General features: G+C 42.5%; 1 protein-coding gene across 7 annotated transcripts in view; it reads right to left on the reverse strand.

Annotated features, from left to right (window-relative positions):
* Positions 1 to 18,632, reverse strand: part of RAPGEF1 (Rap guanine nucleotide exchange factor 1) — a 90,433-nt gene that overhangs the window by 50,264 nt on the left and 21,537 nt on the right. For all 7 annotated transcript variants that reach the window (XM_049832141.1, XM_049832140.1, XM_049832139.1 and 4 more), the window contains 2 exons: positions 5,548 to 5,687; positions 761 to 939 (listed from right to left, as the gene is read on the reverse strand). In XM_049832141.1, the coding sequence (XP_049688098.1) occupies positions 761 to 939; positions 5,548 to 5,687 (319 nt within the window). The remainder of the gene's footprint in view (positions 1 to 760; positions 940 to 5,547; positions 5,688 to 18,632) is intronic.

The following is an 18,632-nucleotide window of genomic DNA, read 5'->3' on the forward strand; positions in this document are numbered from 1 at the left end:
GCTTGTTTTGTGTAAATCAATTATTCCAGCATCTAAAGGATGAACAGCAGCTATATGCCTATGGCTTGAGACCTCCACAAATTCTTACAATCCATGCTGAGCTTTGCTTTGGCAATTTCTACTTCTTTTCTGGCTTCAAACCCGCTGTCTAACTGGTTAAAACATAATACACACAATCTGTTAAAACATAAACCAAATAATCTGTTGAGAGCGCACAGGAATGAACTTGGACTGGTTAATCTACTGAAGTACATCTGTTTACTTCTCTTCTGTATCTGATCCAGTAAAATCAAAAAAAAGCAGTTAAGAGTACAGGCTCAGACTTCTCTAATATCAGGGTGGATAAACTGAACACAAAAAGGGATTACTCTGAAGATGAACTCTTTTTCAGGTAAAAGCTATTGGATTTGTTAGCTCTTAGTATACCACCATGGACTGCAGAAACAGTATAGCATCTGAGGAGAATCTCCCACTACTAAATGATGAATTTCAGAGTTTATGCTAAGAATCAGCCCTTCCTCCTCTCTGAAACGATTCTGATTTGCTTTATCTTTCCATAGCACGGGTTTCTTCGCAGCAGGGAATCTGCTTTTAAATTATGTTCAAAAACTATCACATAATTAGTAAAAATAGCAGTCACTTTATTAGCCACTGCAGCATTTCCTGTCTCCTGCACAATGTCATTCTTCAGACATGAGAAGGAGAGAAGCTGGGAGCCTGCTGGTCTGTCATAATCCCAAAACCCAAGAAGGGAACTTACCTTTGCTGGATGCGTGGATCAGTTTGCACCAAGGGTAGGATGGCTTCCAGTACCTTACTTGCTGAGCCTGGCAGCATCTCTAATACTTTCTTATCAATTGCCATTTTGTCCACAATAGTCTTAAAGTATCGTAACGCACTGACGACCTCCTTCTCCTTCTCCTCTAGCCACGATACATTCTAAAGAGGAGGAAAAAAGAAGAGAGATGTCAAATGTCAAAATCTCAGGGTTTTTAAGGGCAAGGTTACTTTAACTTACCTGAAGTACAGTGACACTGAATGAGGTACATTCCACAAGGACTGGAGAAAACCCCTTCTACCACAAACACTTTTAAATTGAATTACTACTCTTTCAAAAGAATAGTCAGTGCAAAATTGCACCCACACTTTAACTTTCTGAATTACGTGCATTTCAAACTGAAGGCTAATCTTGATCAGTTTTAGGCCAAGACTAACAGTACTGATGATGTGAAGGGCACTGCTTTGAAACCCACACATCAAACTGGGAGGGTAAAAGAAAAAAAACCCCAAACACCAAGTGCAGGTAGTAATGATAATGCAAGAAAGGAAGCAACAGCTGCTGGTTTTAGAGTTGCTCCTCTGATGCAATCAAAATCCTTTTACCTTAAGCACATCTCACTATGAAAAGGTCTTTTCAATCAGTAAATGCAGTGGGTCAGCCAAAAGGAAAGAGAAAAACAACCGACAATCAGAAAAACTTCCAAACTCCAGAACAATCCAAACAAGATGCCTCCATTTTTGTACCCATGCATGACAGTTTCAACGACATGTGTGGTGTTCACTCTTATTATTCCGAGTAATTCTTCTGACTCCAATATGCTTACTTGTATGAAACTGGGCTACAGTCTTGTCTCTCCGTTCACAAATAAAAAACTGCCTTCTGATCAGTCTCCAACCTAAGTCATTTTGTGATGCTGGTGGAACAAAGGAACTCACACGCTTTCCATGCAGACAGACTGTGAAAGCTAAGTCTTGGCATCGGTGAATGAATGTTGCAGAAGGGAACAATTCATTGGAATAAAGCTGAGTTGTGGTCACCAACTTCCGTGCCACCACCAACACCAGAAGAGGAAATTCAGAAGTGATACATGATATCTTAATGGTATCCTGGACAGGGATATTTTTTAAAAGTTTACCAGAGTATGCCTGGAGGACTTTTAATGCCACAAGTAGTTCCTAAGTGAGATTTAAATTAACTACTGAACACTGCTAGAAAAGGAGCAGAGAGCTTAGAGTCAGGTTTCATCCATTATCTCCTCAGTAAATTCAGCTTCAAGAATTAATGACCTATGGGCATTGTGTGCTCCCCATACTCTTGTCAGCCTTTAAACTGCTGCTTTTCTGCAAAATCAGGCCAGCAGCCCAAAAGGTTTTAGGAAGAACAATTTATAGGCAGCACTGGTTAGTAATTTGGGGCCAGTTGCATAAAAGGATTAAAGTCCCAAGTTCCATCTAGCTCCAACTTTAGAAGTCCAAGTCCCGATCCAAGATCTCCAAACCACCCTGTCATTTTCCATCTCATTTGGGAAGTGCCCAAACTCTGCTGCTGCTTCCACTTTTGACAATATTGCTTGCCAGGCACCTCAAGTTCTGCTCTGCAGCTAACAGCCACTCTGAACTCCCTTGCTGGGGACCACCCTGGCAACGCGTTGATGTAAAAAATGACATTTCCCATTTTTCAGGCATGTGCCCTCACCACCGCACAGTTTATTCCAGGATATGGAGAGGCTCAGTCTCTCCCATGAAGGTTTTGCACTTCATATGAAACGACCACACATTTCAGGGATGAGAGAGCCTGTATATTCCCCGAGCGAGTATGACTATGGCCCAGTGGTCAGAGCTCTCAAACAGAAGTGAAAAAATGTAGATTGCAGTTCCTGCTCCGATGGCTGTTTATGTATTTCATTCAACAACTGTTTCCTGTAGAAAGGCTTGTGACTTAATAGCTTAAACACTCTGGCACATAGGAGGGATGGGCTTGCCTCAGAGTTCAGGGCTGAGAATGACAAGTGGAAACACAAATCCTTCTGTGGAGCACATCAAGGCATGCAAATCCAGCCATCGGACACTATTTGGGACACAGCCCTTTATTTGCAACTTCCCTGCTAGCTCTTTGGGTGACACTCCCTGAGAGCACTTTTTATGAATCCCCTTCTGAGGTCCAAAAGTATCGTATGTGTGTATACATGTGCACACAAACACACACAAAGAAAGCCTATACATCCTACACAGGATTGCAGGTTCTCCTACAGAGCTCAGATATACAAATGTCAGTTGTTGGTACAAGGCCGAAGTTTCTCACGTTCGCTGCTTTACTCACTGAGGCCCGAGAACAACAGCAATAAATCTAGAGAAAGGAGTAATAACCTGGTGGGATGGATGGATATTAATATAGTCCAGTGTCTGCATCTCACAATACTAACCATATTAAGTTTTTCCACCAAACATTTTAGTGTGTCCCTAAAGCCAAAGTAAACATGCAGTGGTACACCTCTGGGTTGGCAGAGAGGACCTGAATTAATCGCTCATTTAATTTCTCAGTTGAGGTAAACTCGCCACAGCAGTTGCCTTACCCCAGTGAGAGAGCAGAGTGGTAACTGTGGGGCTGCTAAAGCAGCAGGACCACTTGATTCACCCATTTCCCTTTTGGGCATTAAATGAGATAAACCTAACATTCAGGCAAAACAGCATCTCCTCTCCACTCCCCTGCCTGCCTGACGTATCTATATATTTTTGCATGATTTTTGAATTTTCCCTTAAATAATCGTTACAAATGCATCACGTATGAGTTACAGTTGACCCAGAAAGGGTTACAGCGAGCTGTACAGAATAAATCTGGTAACAAAAGCTGGAACAGTCCCTTTTTTCCTTGCATTTTGGCAGCTAAAAACCTATTATAACTTTGCACATAGTGTTGAAGGACACTACTGTTCCCGCGATAAGAATCAAAGACAGGGTCCATGGGGCAAAAGGAGGCTCTGAAAAAAACTCCCCCTACACTGCCCACGTCTAGGTATAAAGGGGAAGAGGAGAAGATGATGTCTGCATGGGTTGAGCATAACCTTCAGGTCATACGTAGTGATTTTACATTAAATTTTTGTATTGCTATTTCTGCTCTGCAGTGATTATCTACTTCAAGAGTATAAAAATAGCATCTTAAGTACTTAAGAGGGAGGAAAGGATGATACTTGGTTTATCAAGTGTGTCTTCTGACAGAAAACCTCCTGTTTGTCAACTGATGTCTATATTCCAGTGAGAAGCTGGTGACAATCCAGGCATATCCTCTTCCCCACTCCCTCCACACAAAGCTAATGAGCTGACTACATCCAACTAATTGATTAGTTGGACAGTAGCTACTAAAATAGATAGGGAATGAGCCAGAAATCAACAATATTTCACAGTATAAAAGTGTATACAGCTTAAACAATCATGTATGGTAATAAAAATTATTGCAAGTGTTTTGTTTTCCAATAAAAAAATTCCAATCTGTACACAAAAAAAGGTTTTACATGTTCAGCATGCCTTATCAGTAAATCCTCTTGCACTGTTTTTTAGAGGAAAAAAAGAAAAGCAAAAACTTCACCTATTATTAACATGCTAATATATATTTGCTATAGAACAGCATTTTGAAAAGGACTCCTCATTTTCTAATTTATTTAATTTGTGGTCACATATCAATTTGAAGGAAGGCCTCTAAATTATCTCAACATACCATCTTGAAACGTCATTGGAATGAAAAGCCTTCAAGGAGTACTCTTAGATATTTTTTTTTATTATTTTTTAATAGCAGTCAGCAATGCAAGGTGCTTGCCTCCCTAGGAAGCATATCCATAGCCTCCTGGGGGAAAAAAACCCTACAGCCTGGGAAATAAAAGCCTCATCATCTTTCACCTGATGGTGCAGAATAGGGCTAGGAAGCCCTGCAGTGACTTCTCTGGGTGTTAAGCACATCACACAGCATAAGATAACTGTATCTTGCTGACTGCTCTCAATAACACCACAACAATCCTCAGCAGAGATAATCTAACAAAGTTTGCATGTCTGGCACTGCACATTGGATGAGACTTTCAACAACAACTGGGAAAGATTTTGAATTATCACAAATAACCTCAGCTGTTCTTAACTTTTGGCTTAGATTTATACTTAAAACTGACTGCAATAATACTGTTACAGAGATAGTCCCCAGTCTACATAATCATGTCAGCAGAGGAGATAACACTTTGATAGGTTAGTGCTGGGAAAAAGTGGTGACCTCAGCTCTTAGAGCACCTGAAATATGTTGGGTCTGAGGAATGGTGTGCTGGAATCAGCAGCTGCTTGAACGCATCTGTTTGACTCTCCCTGCCGATGTTGTCAGAGACTGAGCACATCTTTGGATCAACTTCAACGATTTGCTTGCCTGGGTTTTGGGGTTTTTAAAAAGATCACACCCCAAAACCAGGCAGTTATTTGGAAGCTGTAAGCATAACCATAGGGTGTGCATGTGGGGAGGATGTGTCAGGCCATACACTACATTCCATAATGAGATATTTAAATGCTTATGGAAAGAGGTCTCATCAGGCTCTCCAAAGAGAAGTACATGCCTTGGTTGTTCTTATTTTGTACTACACAGCGCAGTTCATAACTAACCACAAAGTAACCCTGAGGATCCCTGAAAAATCTGCAGAATTCAGCAGAGGACAAAGTCACACACTGGATTTTGATAAACTGAGTACCAGCAACCAAGAAACCAGCAAGACTAACAGAACATGTCCTTCGTCCACTTACTTTGTTTGCTGACTTCTCTGGTGTTTTCACTGTCAGGTCAGCTTGCTTTCCTTTCTTTGAAGGTGTTCTCTTTATTTTTGGTGAATGAAACTTGCCCTTCAACTTCATAGTGAACGAGGAGAGATGGGAACGCTCAGAATCTAGAAAGACACAGAAATGCGTTACTGGATTAGGGCAAACTTGTTGAAACCAGGGATTTTGTGTTACAGCATTATCTGGAAGACCAACCTATGAAGAACATTGCAACCATGTAAATTTATTGAGTGGAACAAAAAAAAATTGTGGCTCTCCATTATGTTTCCAACTGCAGTATCACCATCATTTCCTGCTTCCCCTTGGAGGCAGCAACACTGCAGTGCAAAGGCAGGAACAGTGGGATTGCTACTGCTCTGTGCCTTGGAGAGAAAAGGAAAACCACCTCTCTTAAAAGCACTTATCTCCAGCAGCTCCCAAAGTACTTTACAAAGGAGGTAATCATCGTCCCTCTTTTGCAGATGAGCAACTGAGTCAAGGGGATGAAGTGACTTGTTCGCAGACCTCTGGCAGAGCAGGGCTCCTGCCTGTGTCTTGGCTGCAGGTCAGAAGCCACTGTGGGTGTGCAGGCAGGGTTCTGCCTCGTACCCAGGACTGGTGGCTGCTTCAGGAAAGGAGAACACAGTCCAACATAATGCCCTTCCCAGGCTGCTGATCTCTATCCACTTGGTAGCATCACCTTTGAATGTGGCTCCATGGATAAGCTGAACAAAAATGCCAGCCCTTGTCATTCGCCATGGATTTCACTTCAAATGTACCAGATAAACCAGAGAACAGAGGAACCACTTCAATACCAGGGCAACCTTGAAGGAGCTTAACTACAGAACTGCTCAACCCTTTTAAAAATCGTATTTTCATGGTCTTTTGAATATCTAAAAGCAGAAGTCTCAAAGGCTTGCAATCATGCCATATGCAGATTTACCACTGAAATACATTTTTATCTGTTTAGCCATGAAGCTAAATAAAATTAAGCTGCCTTGTAGAGAGCAATTTAGAATGTATTTTGAGCAAAGAGCACTTTAATAAATGAAGGTCTGAATTGCTCTCTAGTGACCCAGGTAAATCAGCAGAAGATACCAAATTTGTCCCTAACTACATTATCAAGAAAAGTAAGCAGTTTTGCTGTGTGTTTCACTTTTTCTTTTAGATTATTTGGGAATTGGCTGCACTGGCTATAATGAGTCAAAATGGCACAGTCCCATGCATGCAGCACTGCACCACCTTGTTAGCATGCAGACTGCAAACAGAAAAGGCTGCTGAGTCAAATCTAGCACCCAGAAGCTAAATACCACACTGCAGCGCAAACACAGCTCATACTCAGAAATTACTTAACCACAACTCGAGGGAAGGAACCTGTGCTTGCCTCCCCGTAAGGGCTGTCTCCCTTTAAACTTGGTTTCCTGGTAGTGTGTTAAGACCCAGCTTATTAACACCTTCACCAGAGCCAAACCTCTAGTTAGTTATGTCCTCTAGATCAAAAATTTGCAGGCATCCTACTAATGGAAGCTGCATCAGCACCAATTCTAATCTAGTCTGCCTGCAGACCTGTTCTCCATTTACAGGAGTAAATGTTTTTCAAAGTTTTCTTTCTATCATAAAGTCCTGTTTAAAGCACTGAGGATGGAGGCACTAAAAACCATGGTCACTGCAGACAAATCCAGACATATCAGTTGGCCTCTGAGGAATCACTCACAGCAGCTGGCACCCTAACTTAGGAACAATTTACGTCATTGCTTTACATCCACAAGGGGATCTCCAAACCTTTAAAACCTCTCCGGCTCCACAGGGTGCTGAAGGTCACCACTGAAAACGGTTCCTGGCTGCTGTGATAATGCTCTTGCACTCCCCCCCCACCCCCCAGTAATTTGTATTTCTTTCATACACCATATGAGAATTTCTATACATGCACGTGTATGCACACTTGCCAAGAGAAGTCATGGCTCTGAATTTATTTTTCAAGAACTGGCAAATAATTACAATAATTAATCTACAGGGAAATAATGGTAGCAGCAACAAATTGTGTCTGGCTCCTCCACAGGCTGCAGTGAGATCCAAACTGCTAGTTTGAGTAAGAAAATGTTCAATAGCTACAAAATCCTTGGTTGCTTATAATGGTAATTTTGCCTTGTAGGGACTAGAAATTTGGAAAGGAGAAAGATTTCAGAAGACTTACTGTTTCTTTTCTCCTTCCCACCAGACATCTCTGCCCAGGTACATTTATGTGGCAAGCACATGAAGGCTGAACCAATGTGAGTGCATGGTCAGGAACCTCCAAAAGGAGATGTCTTGTCAGCTAAGTAAGTTTCTCTTCTGCTGACAGCAGATCCCCTTCAGCGCCACCACCACTACCAGCCTAACCATTGCCTTTCGCTCTCTTTACCCTTCTCTCACACCAAACACTGAATCATTTGTACGCCACGCTTTGAGGGGACACAGACCTACAGCAGCAAGTGGCTGGAGCAGAATAGGAACTTCTTAAAATAGTACTAATGAAGTAAGCCAGCTGACATTTTCAAAAATAATAAACATTATTGTTTGAACAGCCCCACTAAGTCCTGCTTTGAAGATCACAAATTAATGCAGCTTTTTACTACCATGTCTTTCCATCTACAACAAGCATTTTCCAGATCTCATCTGCTCATAAGTTTCTGATGCATTTGCAGTTAAATAAATGAGTCACAAACCAATATTCTCTTACACTCAATTACACTTAGGACTTAAAATAGCGCTTTTCTTGTTCCAAGCACATTACAAACATATCTTTCTCATCCTTAAACAGTTAGGTCTTAACCTTACTCTGCAGATGGGAAGCAGGCACAAAGGTGAAGCAACTTGTCTAAACAGAGCAGAGGGTGAGTCAGTGACTCCAGTACAGCATCTCCATCAAACTGCAGGCCCTCGTCCCTCTCTGCATATTCATGAATCAAGCAGTGGAGCTACTGTGATTATATTCAGTGAATGCCAACAGACTTTATTCGGCATGATGGGCTTTATGGTTTTCAAGCAGATATATCATTCAAGCGTTATAAACAGAATTTGCATTTTAATGGATCTGGATGAAGTGGTATAGAAGAGACGTTACACTTAAATAGCAAGGTGTTCTAGCTCAAAAGTAGAAGTTACCTAAGCTTGTACAGATGAAGACTGAAACTCTCCTGCAGAAAGCACAGCTGAGCAAGGATTCCTAGACTGGTTACCATAGCACTGGTGTATGCTTTGAGAAAGTCACTTTCTTTACACTATATCCTGATTTAAATATCTAACGTGTCCTATGTCTGTCCAGTTTAAAAGTTCAAACAGCACAGCATGCCTTTACAGATCAAATAATTTCATAATGTACAGAGAGAAGCAGAAAACAGAGCCATGGCAGTGCTCAAAACACTTCTGTCCCTCTGGTCCTTCCTGTCTACAGTAACCAAACCCTTTAATGCAGCATTGAGGTTGCTCCTGAGCTTGGTAGTCTGCCCGCTGGAAACTGTTCTATCGTATTACCCTTGCCTCTTCTAGATGAATAACCGGCAGTGTTTAACTGGAGTCTCAGCACTGGCTTTCTTAGCTTCTTTTTCTCCTTTCTGGTGTGCAGGAGGAGGGTACCCTCTACTTACTTCTATGCAGTGTCCAAATATTTCTAAGACGAATGGGAAAAGACAGGGTGATAAACTCAACGGAGTGATTTCAACTGGAAGGGGGAAAAAAACCAACCCAACTGTCGTATCAAAGTGCTTCTGTCTCAAAGGAACCGCTGACTGTCCGTCCCCTCGTATTTCATCTGTCTGGATGCTCTGCTGCTGCACACAAATGGAAAAAACCCATCCCTTCAAGATTACTTTACTATGGATTTGAGTTTCTTGATTTCTGACTGGAAGTTTTAGTACGTCACTCGTTTCATTGCCAATTCCATCCTCCTATTAATGAGGCTCCCGCTCCGCTGTGCTTGAACGCGCTCCAGCTGTTGAGTCACGGCCCTGCTCAGCTCTCAGGCTCATCTCCCCCCGGCCGGCACGCGTCTGGGGTCCGACCACACACACAACATGAGACAGCTCACGTTACACGCCTGCTCCAAGCAGCCCTGCTGCCAGGTGTGGCCGGGGAGTTTTTTTCGGCACCCCTCGAGCCCCCCGAGCCGGGGAGGCCGTGGCCGGCCGAGAGCCGCCTCGTCCCCCGGCAGCTCCACCAGTTCCAGCGAAGCGGTGCTGCTCGCCAGTTTGCTGACAGAAAGCTAAATCTGGTGAGGAAAGAACTGCAGATTTTAAACGACAGCGGATTAAGAGGCACAAGGGAAGGCAGATAAATCGGCTTATGTGCTTGTGGGCGAAGAAACTAGGCTGCTTAGGAGAAAGCCGGCAAGTCAAAGCCCAACATCCACTGCTGCCATAGTCAAATGGTCACTTTCCACTCGGGTTCAAACAAACACCAGAAGAAACATGCGCACACTGGTGAATTCCACCAACCTAACCCAGCAGCAAATTATTTACTTTAAAGTCAAAGTGAAAGTTCAGCCTTTTACAGAGCTCAGTCACAGCAGACTTTCCAGCTGCCAGGTCCTCCTCACCAGCTGCCCCTAACCAGCCCATGGGAGGCTCCAGAGATGGGAAATCACCCTCCGTCTGCTTCTGGACCTCCTGGTCATTTTTTTGTCACTATGGCACAGCTCAATGGCAGGCAGGCTCTAGCAGCAGGGATGGGCAATTTAACTGTTCAACTTTTCAATTTGTTTGGTATGGTCCAAGCACTAGATAATAGACTTCTTTTTTTTTAATAAAAGAAAAAAAACTTTAGAATACAGTACTTTTTCTTTCCTTCACCTGAAAACCTAAACCCTCCACCTTCTCTCACTCTGTATGTGTTCACACACCGAAACCCTGCAGCTTTAGAGCAGACAAAGCCTTAAAAAAGGGTTATAGTTCATTTTCCAGCTTGAACCGACTCTTGCTGCTCGTTAGAAAGAACGAAGTGGAGTCTAAAAAATCTTATCCCACAAATGGTTCTTTTTTCAAAGGCCATTTGGGTCTCTGCTGGATGCACATATTTAAAAGCTATCAGATTAAAAATAACAGCAGACATCTCTCCCCATGTCATAATGAAGCTATTGTGCACATTTTTAATCAACTGCTCCTGCCATTTATGCCACGAGTCCTTTGAAGGCAGAGGTGACTTATGTAATGAGTTACACAACGATGCCCATTAAAATGGCATTTGTTCCCTTGGGCTCAGCTCCATCATTTGTGGAAGACAAAAGACAAGTTGCAAGGCTTCAGCTAAACCCTAGCTGACAGGGACTTTAAGAGTTCTGAAGCAAAAGGAAAAAATAATGAGCTATAGTTCAAAATGACCTTTCTGCTGAGGATGTCTGTTTGGTGCTGCGATGTAATACCCGGCAAGAGGCTGTGGGGTTGGGGCTATGGCTCTGGCTCCTCTAGACCCAATTCCGCTGTCAGAAACACAGGAGAACAGGCAATTCAGGATGAACAGATGGGCACATGAGAGCTTCCCATGATAATCATGAAACATGCCGCAAAGCATACGTCTTTCAAGATTTTATATGAATATTGCTAGAATTCCCAACTGTCTTCCTTCCCCCCTTAAGGCAAGGGCTGTATCTACCACGTACCTGTAAGTACACAGATCTGCGGGGCCTTTGCCCTGGCTAAAGCTTTTGGGCTTTCCTGCAATGCAAACATTAAAATAATAGTGATTGACAGAAAACTGAAGCCTTTGGACTTTGCAGAAACGTTGCTCCCACCTGGAACTCAAACAGCCTCTCCCAACAGCCGAGTTCCTCCACAGAAGAGCTGGCAGAACCGACACAGGAGGCACAATGTGAAGCTCAGCGGTGGGCTGTGGGCAACAGAAAGCTACCACAAGGGCACTTTAAAAAATAATTTTTACTAATTTTGTGGTGGCGGGCATCTCTGTCTTTCTTGCAACAAAACATTCAAGCCTTCCCGTGTGTAGCTATGAGGATGGAGAGGAAGTACTAAGCTTTCAAGGAGGGTTGAAGAAACACATGAGGAGAACCCCAGATACATCCTTGGCCGTTTCACACCTGCAATGTATAACTCAGCTCTTGCATTACGCAGCAAACAGCCTTCTGCTACACGCCCTCCTTCTCCAGAAGTGCTGGGGATGTTTAGAAGTCTAAGAATGCTGATATGCAGCACTTGTGCAATGCTGTACGTTCTCAAAAGAATGAACTGCGATCCTGAATACAGAAAAGACAGAATGTGACAGAACAGAATTAAAATATCCCTTTTAAACGTATAAGCATATCACTGCTGCATCACAGGTGTGCTACAGAAGCGTCAGACCTACCACTTCCATCTCCGTGAGCTTACTTTTCTCAACTTTACCATTACCCCCAGAGACTGAAGCAAAGAGAATTTATTCAGAAACCAAAAAAGACCCAGTAGGGGATCCAGAAAGGAAAAAAAAAAAAGGGAGGGTCCGGTGTCAATCAGGAAGTTTGCCCACCCTAACCTTTGTACCTTAGGTGGAGCTGTTTGTAAGCTGCCCCAAGTCCCTCTCCAGGGAATCTGACTGCTAGGAGAGCTGCCAGGTTTTAGAGGAAAACGGTGGAGGAAGGGCAGCTCGAGAATCAAACAATCGTTCTTGAGCGCTAAAGAAACTTTTCCTTTAACATCACGTCACCTTCAAAGCAGCCAGCTTTTGGGAGCGGAAAGACCGACTGCCCTTTTTCTTTTTTGGCAACATTACAGTGAATGAGCATAAACCAGCAAGCATTAATGATGTGCAATGACAGCACACAAACTTCTATGGAAAAGGGAGGCTCAGTTCCCCTCAGCTGGCCAGGCAATGCTCACTGACTCACAGACTTCATTATTTTTTATGCCGCCCTCTGGGGCCTCCAGAGGAAGAAAAACATTTTTATTTGTCAGAGAGCACATTTTTATTTTGATTTTTTTTTTCTTTCTAAGCAACCATGAATGAGGCATCTCCAGCTGCAGCAACCTCATGTGGAAAGAGCTCACAGTGTTTGCAAGGGAATTGGGAGGCAGAGAGGGCAACTTATCAATTCAGCCACGTCTCCCGACTGCAGTGAAAAGGATTGGGTCAGTCAACAACATTAATTTTATGGTGCATTACTACTACAGCTGTTCTTCCTTCCAGCTTCGTATTTGGAAGCAAATCTTCAGGTTGTGAGGAAAAGAAGATGCACCAGACCAAGCAGCAAGTTCAGAGCAGCTGACTGGGTTCCCTCCTAGTCCTCTTTTAGCCTGAAGTATTTCAGAAGAGAGAAATCTCCTTGCATGCAGACACATAAACCAGGAATCCTTTAGCTGCTGAAAACTGCAGCAATGCCACACAACTGATTTACAGGGGAAAAAAAAAAAACAAACAAAAAAACCCCATACAATTAGTTCAACAAGGAGAGATTTAAGGGAGTAGAACTTTGCTACCCAAGTTCAGTTTCCTCCAGCACACCAACACTGGCTTTGAGACTTCTTTTTGAAAAAGATACTGTAATTTTTTGATAAGCAGCACACAGGACTTTTGCTCTGTTTTATCTGAAAGCAAGCCGCTCCAGCAGATTGGTCCCATATCAACTCACAAGCAGAAATGCTGCTGTTTACTGAATCATTAGCAAACCTTTGCGTGGCATCTGGTAGGTCTCTGGTAATTTCCCATTTAAGTACTGATTTTGCACAGCCCTGCAAGCCCAAGAGAACTAATGGGATTACAACACTGGTAACATGACTCGTAACTCCCCCTGTGCCAGCAACACTAAAACAACAAGAGAGTCAAGTAGCCTCCAACATCAACATTACCCTGCTCTACACATAAAAACCACCAAGGTTGTTAACTAAACATTTAATTTTAAATGGAAAAAAATAATCCAGCTACAAGGCATAGCCTCTGCATTACTTCAGCAAACAGCTCTGGACACAGAAATTGCAACGGTCGCGAGGGAATCTGTTGAATTTCTCTGTTCACCAAACATGACTTAATATGGGGTCCGTGGGCATCCCCACTTGTCTAGCGGCTTTATGAGGATATAGTCATGACAGTGATTCAGACATCTAAAAATAAAGCCCTACAGGCACAAGTATGCGTGCGCACTACCTGAGTCACTCCCGGCTGTAGGGAGCATGTGAGCCAAAGCTAATTCGTTTCATTCACGCTACTGCCATGGCCAAGCAAAAAGCCTTGTCACTGAGCTCCACTTAAAACTCTTTCTCCCCTCCTCTCATTTTACTCAAGCACATTTAGACTCTTTCCACGTTGAAAAACCTTTGCTAGGCTTGGGTTTCAGTCATATGGCTGTCAGCTTTGAAACTCAGACCTGTAAGATTATAACCCGATGTTGCTGAAGCTGTTTATCCATCTCCAAGGTGACAGAATGTCGTCACTGGCACTCTGCAGGACAGCAAGCAGAAACACATTATTTTAGATGCTTCAGGGAAAAGCCTAATTGCTCACAACCTGCCTGCAAGTTCAATAGCTGAAAAACAAGGTTCTAAATGAGTCTTGACTTTGCATCTGCCCCACAGCACCAGTTTTGAATGGGAAAAACTCAGTCCTCTTTCATCCTTGGAGAGTAACCTCAGCTCTCATTCATTAGGCGATGGAAAAAAAGAGAAGCTGGCTCGGATCTGCCTGACACAATTTCCAGTTGCTTTGGACACTACTAATTTTAGTCATCTTTATTTCTGACCTCTGATTACAGACTCTGTGCATATTCAGGCTGAATTGCAAAGCTAACCCCTCTTTTCTAGTAGGCTTGGGAGAAACCTTATACTCTTCCCAAAAGCCACTGCCCACACTCAACTGAGCTGAGCACAAGAAATAAGATCAAAACACAGAAAGCATTTGCTTAAACATGCTCAATTTTATTTCCTTCTTTAGCAAGTGCCATAGATTAAGGGCAACAGTCCAGGTGAGAGTGTGATGTAAGCTCTTTTCCACGCATGTTAAGAGATGAGCTAACTGCTCTGCAAGGAAGCCTTATTTCTCACTGTTCTGACTAGCACTGTATCCTCGGGGCTCAGATGCTGAAAAGGAGATATTTGGTTCAGTAAGATTAAACATGTCTGCACAACACCAGTGCACCATGCTGGGGGCTCACCATCTCTGCAAGAGAAAGAAAAATGAATTTCAGGAACCAGGCCAGCACTATCTCCTAGAGGCACTGCAATACCAGTGTAAACTTCCCTAATATTGCTTACTCAATAAAACAAGGCATCACAGGAGGGCTATGCAAATCACTAAACTTTGAAGTACTACTATACTGTTGCCCCAAAGGGCCAGCTCTCTATCTCCACATACACAGACAAGCATGTGTGTGAAGTGATACAGCGGCACCGCAGGTGTGAAATTTCTGATGTAATCGGGTCATAAGCTGCTTTTGCATTATTGTTGTGTTGCTTGCATAAGGGGTTAAGAAGCTGCAGGCCATATCCTCAATTCCATACCCTATTCTATACCTGATAGGATCTGCAACCAAACCACCAGTTTTATTGCTTGCCTACAGGCAGTAGGAAATTTTAGTCTTCTATAAGCACAATTTGAAACATCAGCGCCTCCAGCAAGGGGAAACTGAGATGTTAATTGAACTGAACAGCCCAGGAGGGAGCTACCTCTTTGTTAGCTGTAGTATTAGCACACCCCTAGACCATCAAGGCAGGAAACATGAGGTAGCTTATGGGAGTCTAAGCGGGATGTCTATCTTTCACTCTACTGCACATAAACAGTAAAAGTTACTTTAGCAGTAAACAATTATTTGTGACAACTTTCTATTTTATCTTGTCTCCTCATGCCTGAATTAAAATCTGGTTACATCGCTCCTACAGACAACAGGTTTCAAGGAGAAGGCATACGGCTACAAACACCTGCAGTTATCCCCAATCTTCTCAGCAAATCCCAACTTTAAAACAAACAAACAAAATCTTTAAAAAGATATAGAAGAATGAACTTCTACAGAACCAAACCCTAGCAGATCTGTGCAAGTGTCAGCAGAAACGTGAAGGGAATCAGAAGGAATCCATGCCAGCTGTAACACAACTGAGCCTACTGAAGACTTGAGACTTCAGTAGCATGGAAACAGTCACTAGAATTTTTCATTGTTAATTTAATGTTGAAGAAAAAGCAGTTCTTCCCCAGCTATTTCAGAACATTATGTAGCCTAATGCAGTGACAAGTTTGGAAACCCATTTCATAAGGGGATAGCCGAGCCTGATTTCTTTAATTCTTTGCTGACATGCAACGTTATCACCCAGTCTATCTGTATTTAAACAGTTACTGTTATCTTTAATGGAAATTACAAAAAGTGAGCCCTACTAAGAATCAGTTTCTATTTTTTAATGAGCTTCCAGTTTACTGATACAGGAAGCTGGCCTGCATTTCAAGAAACATCTTCAATGCTAACATACAACAGGACGATAGCTAAAGGGAACTAAGCTGAGACAGTATTTTACCAAACCCAAAGCTGAACCTTATCTCAGCATCTCTTTACAATCCTGCTGAAACAATTCTTTTATCACTGAATAAATCTCGGTGAATTAACAGCTACTTGAGTGAGGTTTTTACTAACAGCCCATTCCCTTATGATATCACATCCCATGCGGAACATGGCATCAGGTTTCAAAAGTGAGATCTTGCCCAAGAGCCATACCTGCCAGGGAGGCACAGGGTGCATTCAAAAGACGACAATCCACTCCATGAAAAAAAAAGTGTTTTAAAACCCACTGCCCAGATTCTGTGGCAGAGAGACCGTAGGATTCTATAAATAAGAAATAATTTTGTACAGTATTTATATTTAATTTGGTTTTGACAAAGCAGCAAAACCACAACTGCCAAAGCTATTTAAGTCTCTGCAAGACAATATGCGATTGTGTGGTGATCCTGCCATCCAACCCTGAAAGGTGAATCAATACTAATTTCAGCTTGTGGTACATTGAGCAATACTTTGGGAGCTTAGGAGGTCCGTTTGGAAAACAGCAACTAGTCTGTAATGAGAAACTTCAGCTCCACGAGGCCTCAAGACGTGCGGCGCTGGGTCTGGCAGCCCCGGGAGGGCTGTGGGTCAGGTCAGGCTACGCTCCGTCACGTCCAGAGAGCACTGCCTCTTTGGTCAGGCTAAGCCTGGTGCTTTGTCAAAGCTTCAGTGTGATTAACTTTATGCTCTTTCACTGTGAAAAACACTCAATAACCTACTGATTTCTGCAGCGGATTTAGTATGTCATAGCAGTTGGGTTCAGAAAGACATAAAGAGACATTTATAAAAATATCTTTGGTGCCGTTATTAGAAGGGTAAATACCTCCCAGACTTTCTCTGCTTAATATTACCAACTGCTAATGCACAACCACCCTGCAAAAGCTTCATCCCTGTCAGATTTTGAGAGTCTTCAGCTGGGTCCAGCCAATGAGTCAAAAAAATTACGCTGCAGTAAAGCAACAAGAAACGCTGTAAACCATCTTTCGACTAATAAACAACCACCTATAATGCTGCAAACACAGAACTAACTTTGTACATATGATCCATGTTTATTAATACTATTTTGCAGTATAAGAAGCATCTAGTACTAAGCTTTGTGGCAGACTAGTTAAAAACCATAGCTTTGTAATTGCTATCTAATATCACATGAGCGAAAAAATACTTATGCCTAAGAGATTATGTGTCTGAAACGGCAATAACAAAAAAAAAGGGGGGGGGGGGGGGCAGGTTGGTAGCTCCACAGACCTTTCTATTTTCTCTGCTATTATCTGAAAACTCATGGGGGGAGAGAGGGAAGGAGAAAGAAGAGGAGATGGGGTGCTGCTCGGCAGAAATACCCAAGTGTTGTGGGAGGGGGTTGAGAGGAGTCGAACACTGCAGCCACTGACGGCAGGACCTCAGCAAACATCTGCTCCCCACAAGGAGCACTCTCCCACGACGCTCTGCACAACTTCACAAGATTTCCAATCTGAGCTTGGATTTCATTTATTTTAGCATGTGTTTTGGGGAAACTTCTCTTTCCTTTCTACCCCGTTTACAAATTTACACAACCAAATCAATTTGCCTCCCTCCCCAAACAAACAGTTTTTGCCGTTTTTCTCCTCTGTGTATTCATGAACTCTACTCCAAAGCTCAGCAAATAAAACTCTCAGCTACACCTACTTCTAAATGGCTGATTTCTGTAGAAAAATGACAGATGGAAGATATCTCTCCTCCTTTATCTTTGGCAACTCTGCAGTCAGGAAAGCCTGAATACACTAAATGTGCCATCATTCTTCATTAACCTGAAAACCAGCTATGTCTCTTATTGCAAAGAGTGCAAAACTGGAAGGTGTCTCAAACAAATCTTGGAAAAGGCATTCGATTTGAGAAAATATGTTACATTAAATGTGCTGAGAGTCCCGAGTTCCTCCACAGAAGGCTCCTACAGTCTATATGACTTTAAACAATACCATTTCCATGCCTATCCTGGTATTACACACAAGCCGTAGGTACAAAGCACCCGTAACTGCTTGATTGCTGCTATTCAATAAAAACCCAACAATATATATAGCAGTCACAATGTTAAATTACGAAACTGAACCCACTCATACGTAAACTTTGAAAGATGCCCCTCACAGAAGACATTTTCAACAGTGATTCAATTCACTTATAAAAGAGAATTAAAAAATATATAGAAAATACTACAAGTACAGTCAAGTTAACTTGCCATTTGTTGGCAGAGAACAGAGCAGATGAAGAGCTGAGCTGGTTTTCTGGCAGCTGTACGAATCTATACTTTTAGGGAGATTGCTTGAAACTACAATACACCAGTATTTATCATGATAAAATGTACCAACACTCAAAGCCACAAGACCCTCATAGCTCAGACTTTATAATGACAGGGCTTTTCCCTCCAGGAAATCAAAGTAAAGGTTGGAAACTCACACACATTATTCCCAATTAACTCCATACACAGTTTTACTTTGGAATAAGACTGTCCACTTGCAAAGTGGATTTAGCTAATTAGAAGCCAAATTGGCAATAAAGGGCAATACTTAGGGATAATTCTCATATATATATGGGAAGCTGTTTCTCAAAGATAAAAAGATAAAGTCTA

This window comes from Accipiter gentilis, chromosome 29 (genome assembly GCF_929443795.1).
Source record: "Accipiter gentilis chromosome 29, bAccGen1.1, whole genome shotgun sequence".
NCBI classification, from domain to species: Eukaryota; Metazoa; Chordata; class Aves; order Accipitriformes; family Accipitridae; genus Astur; species Astur gentilis.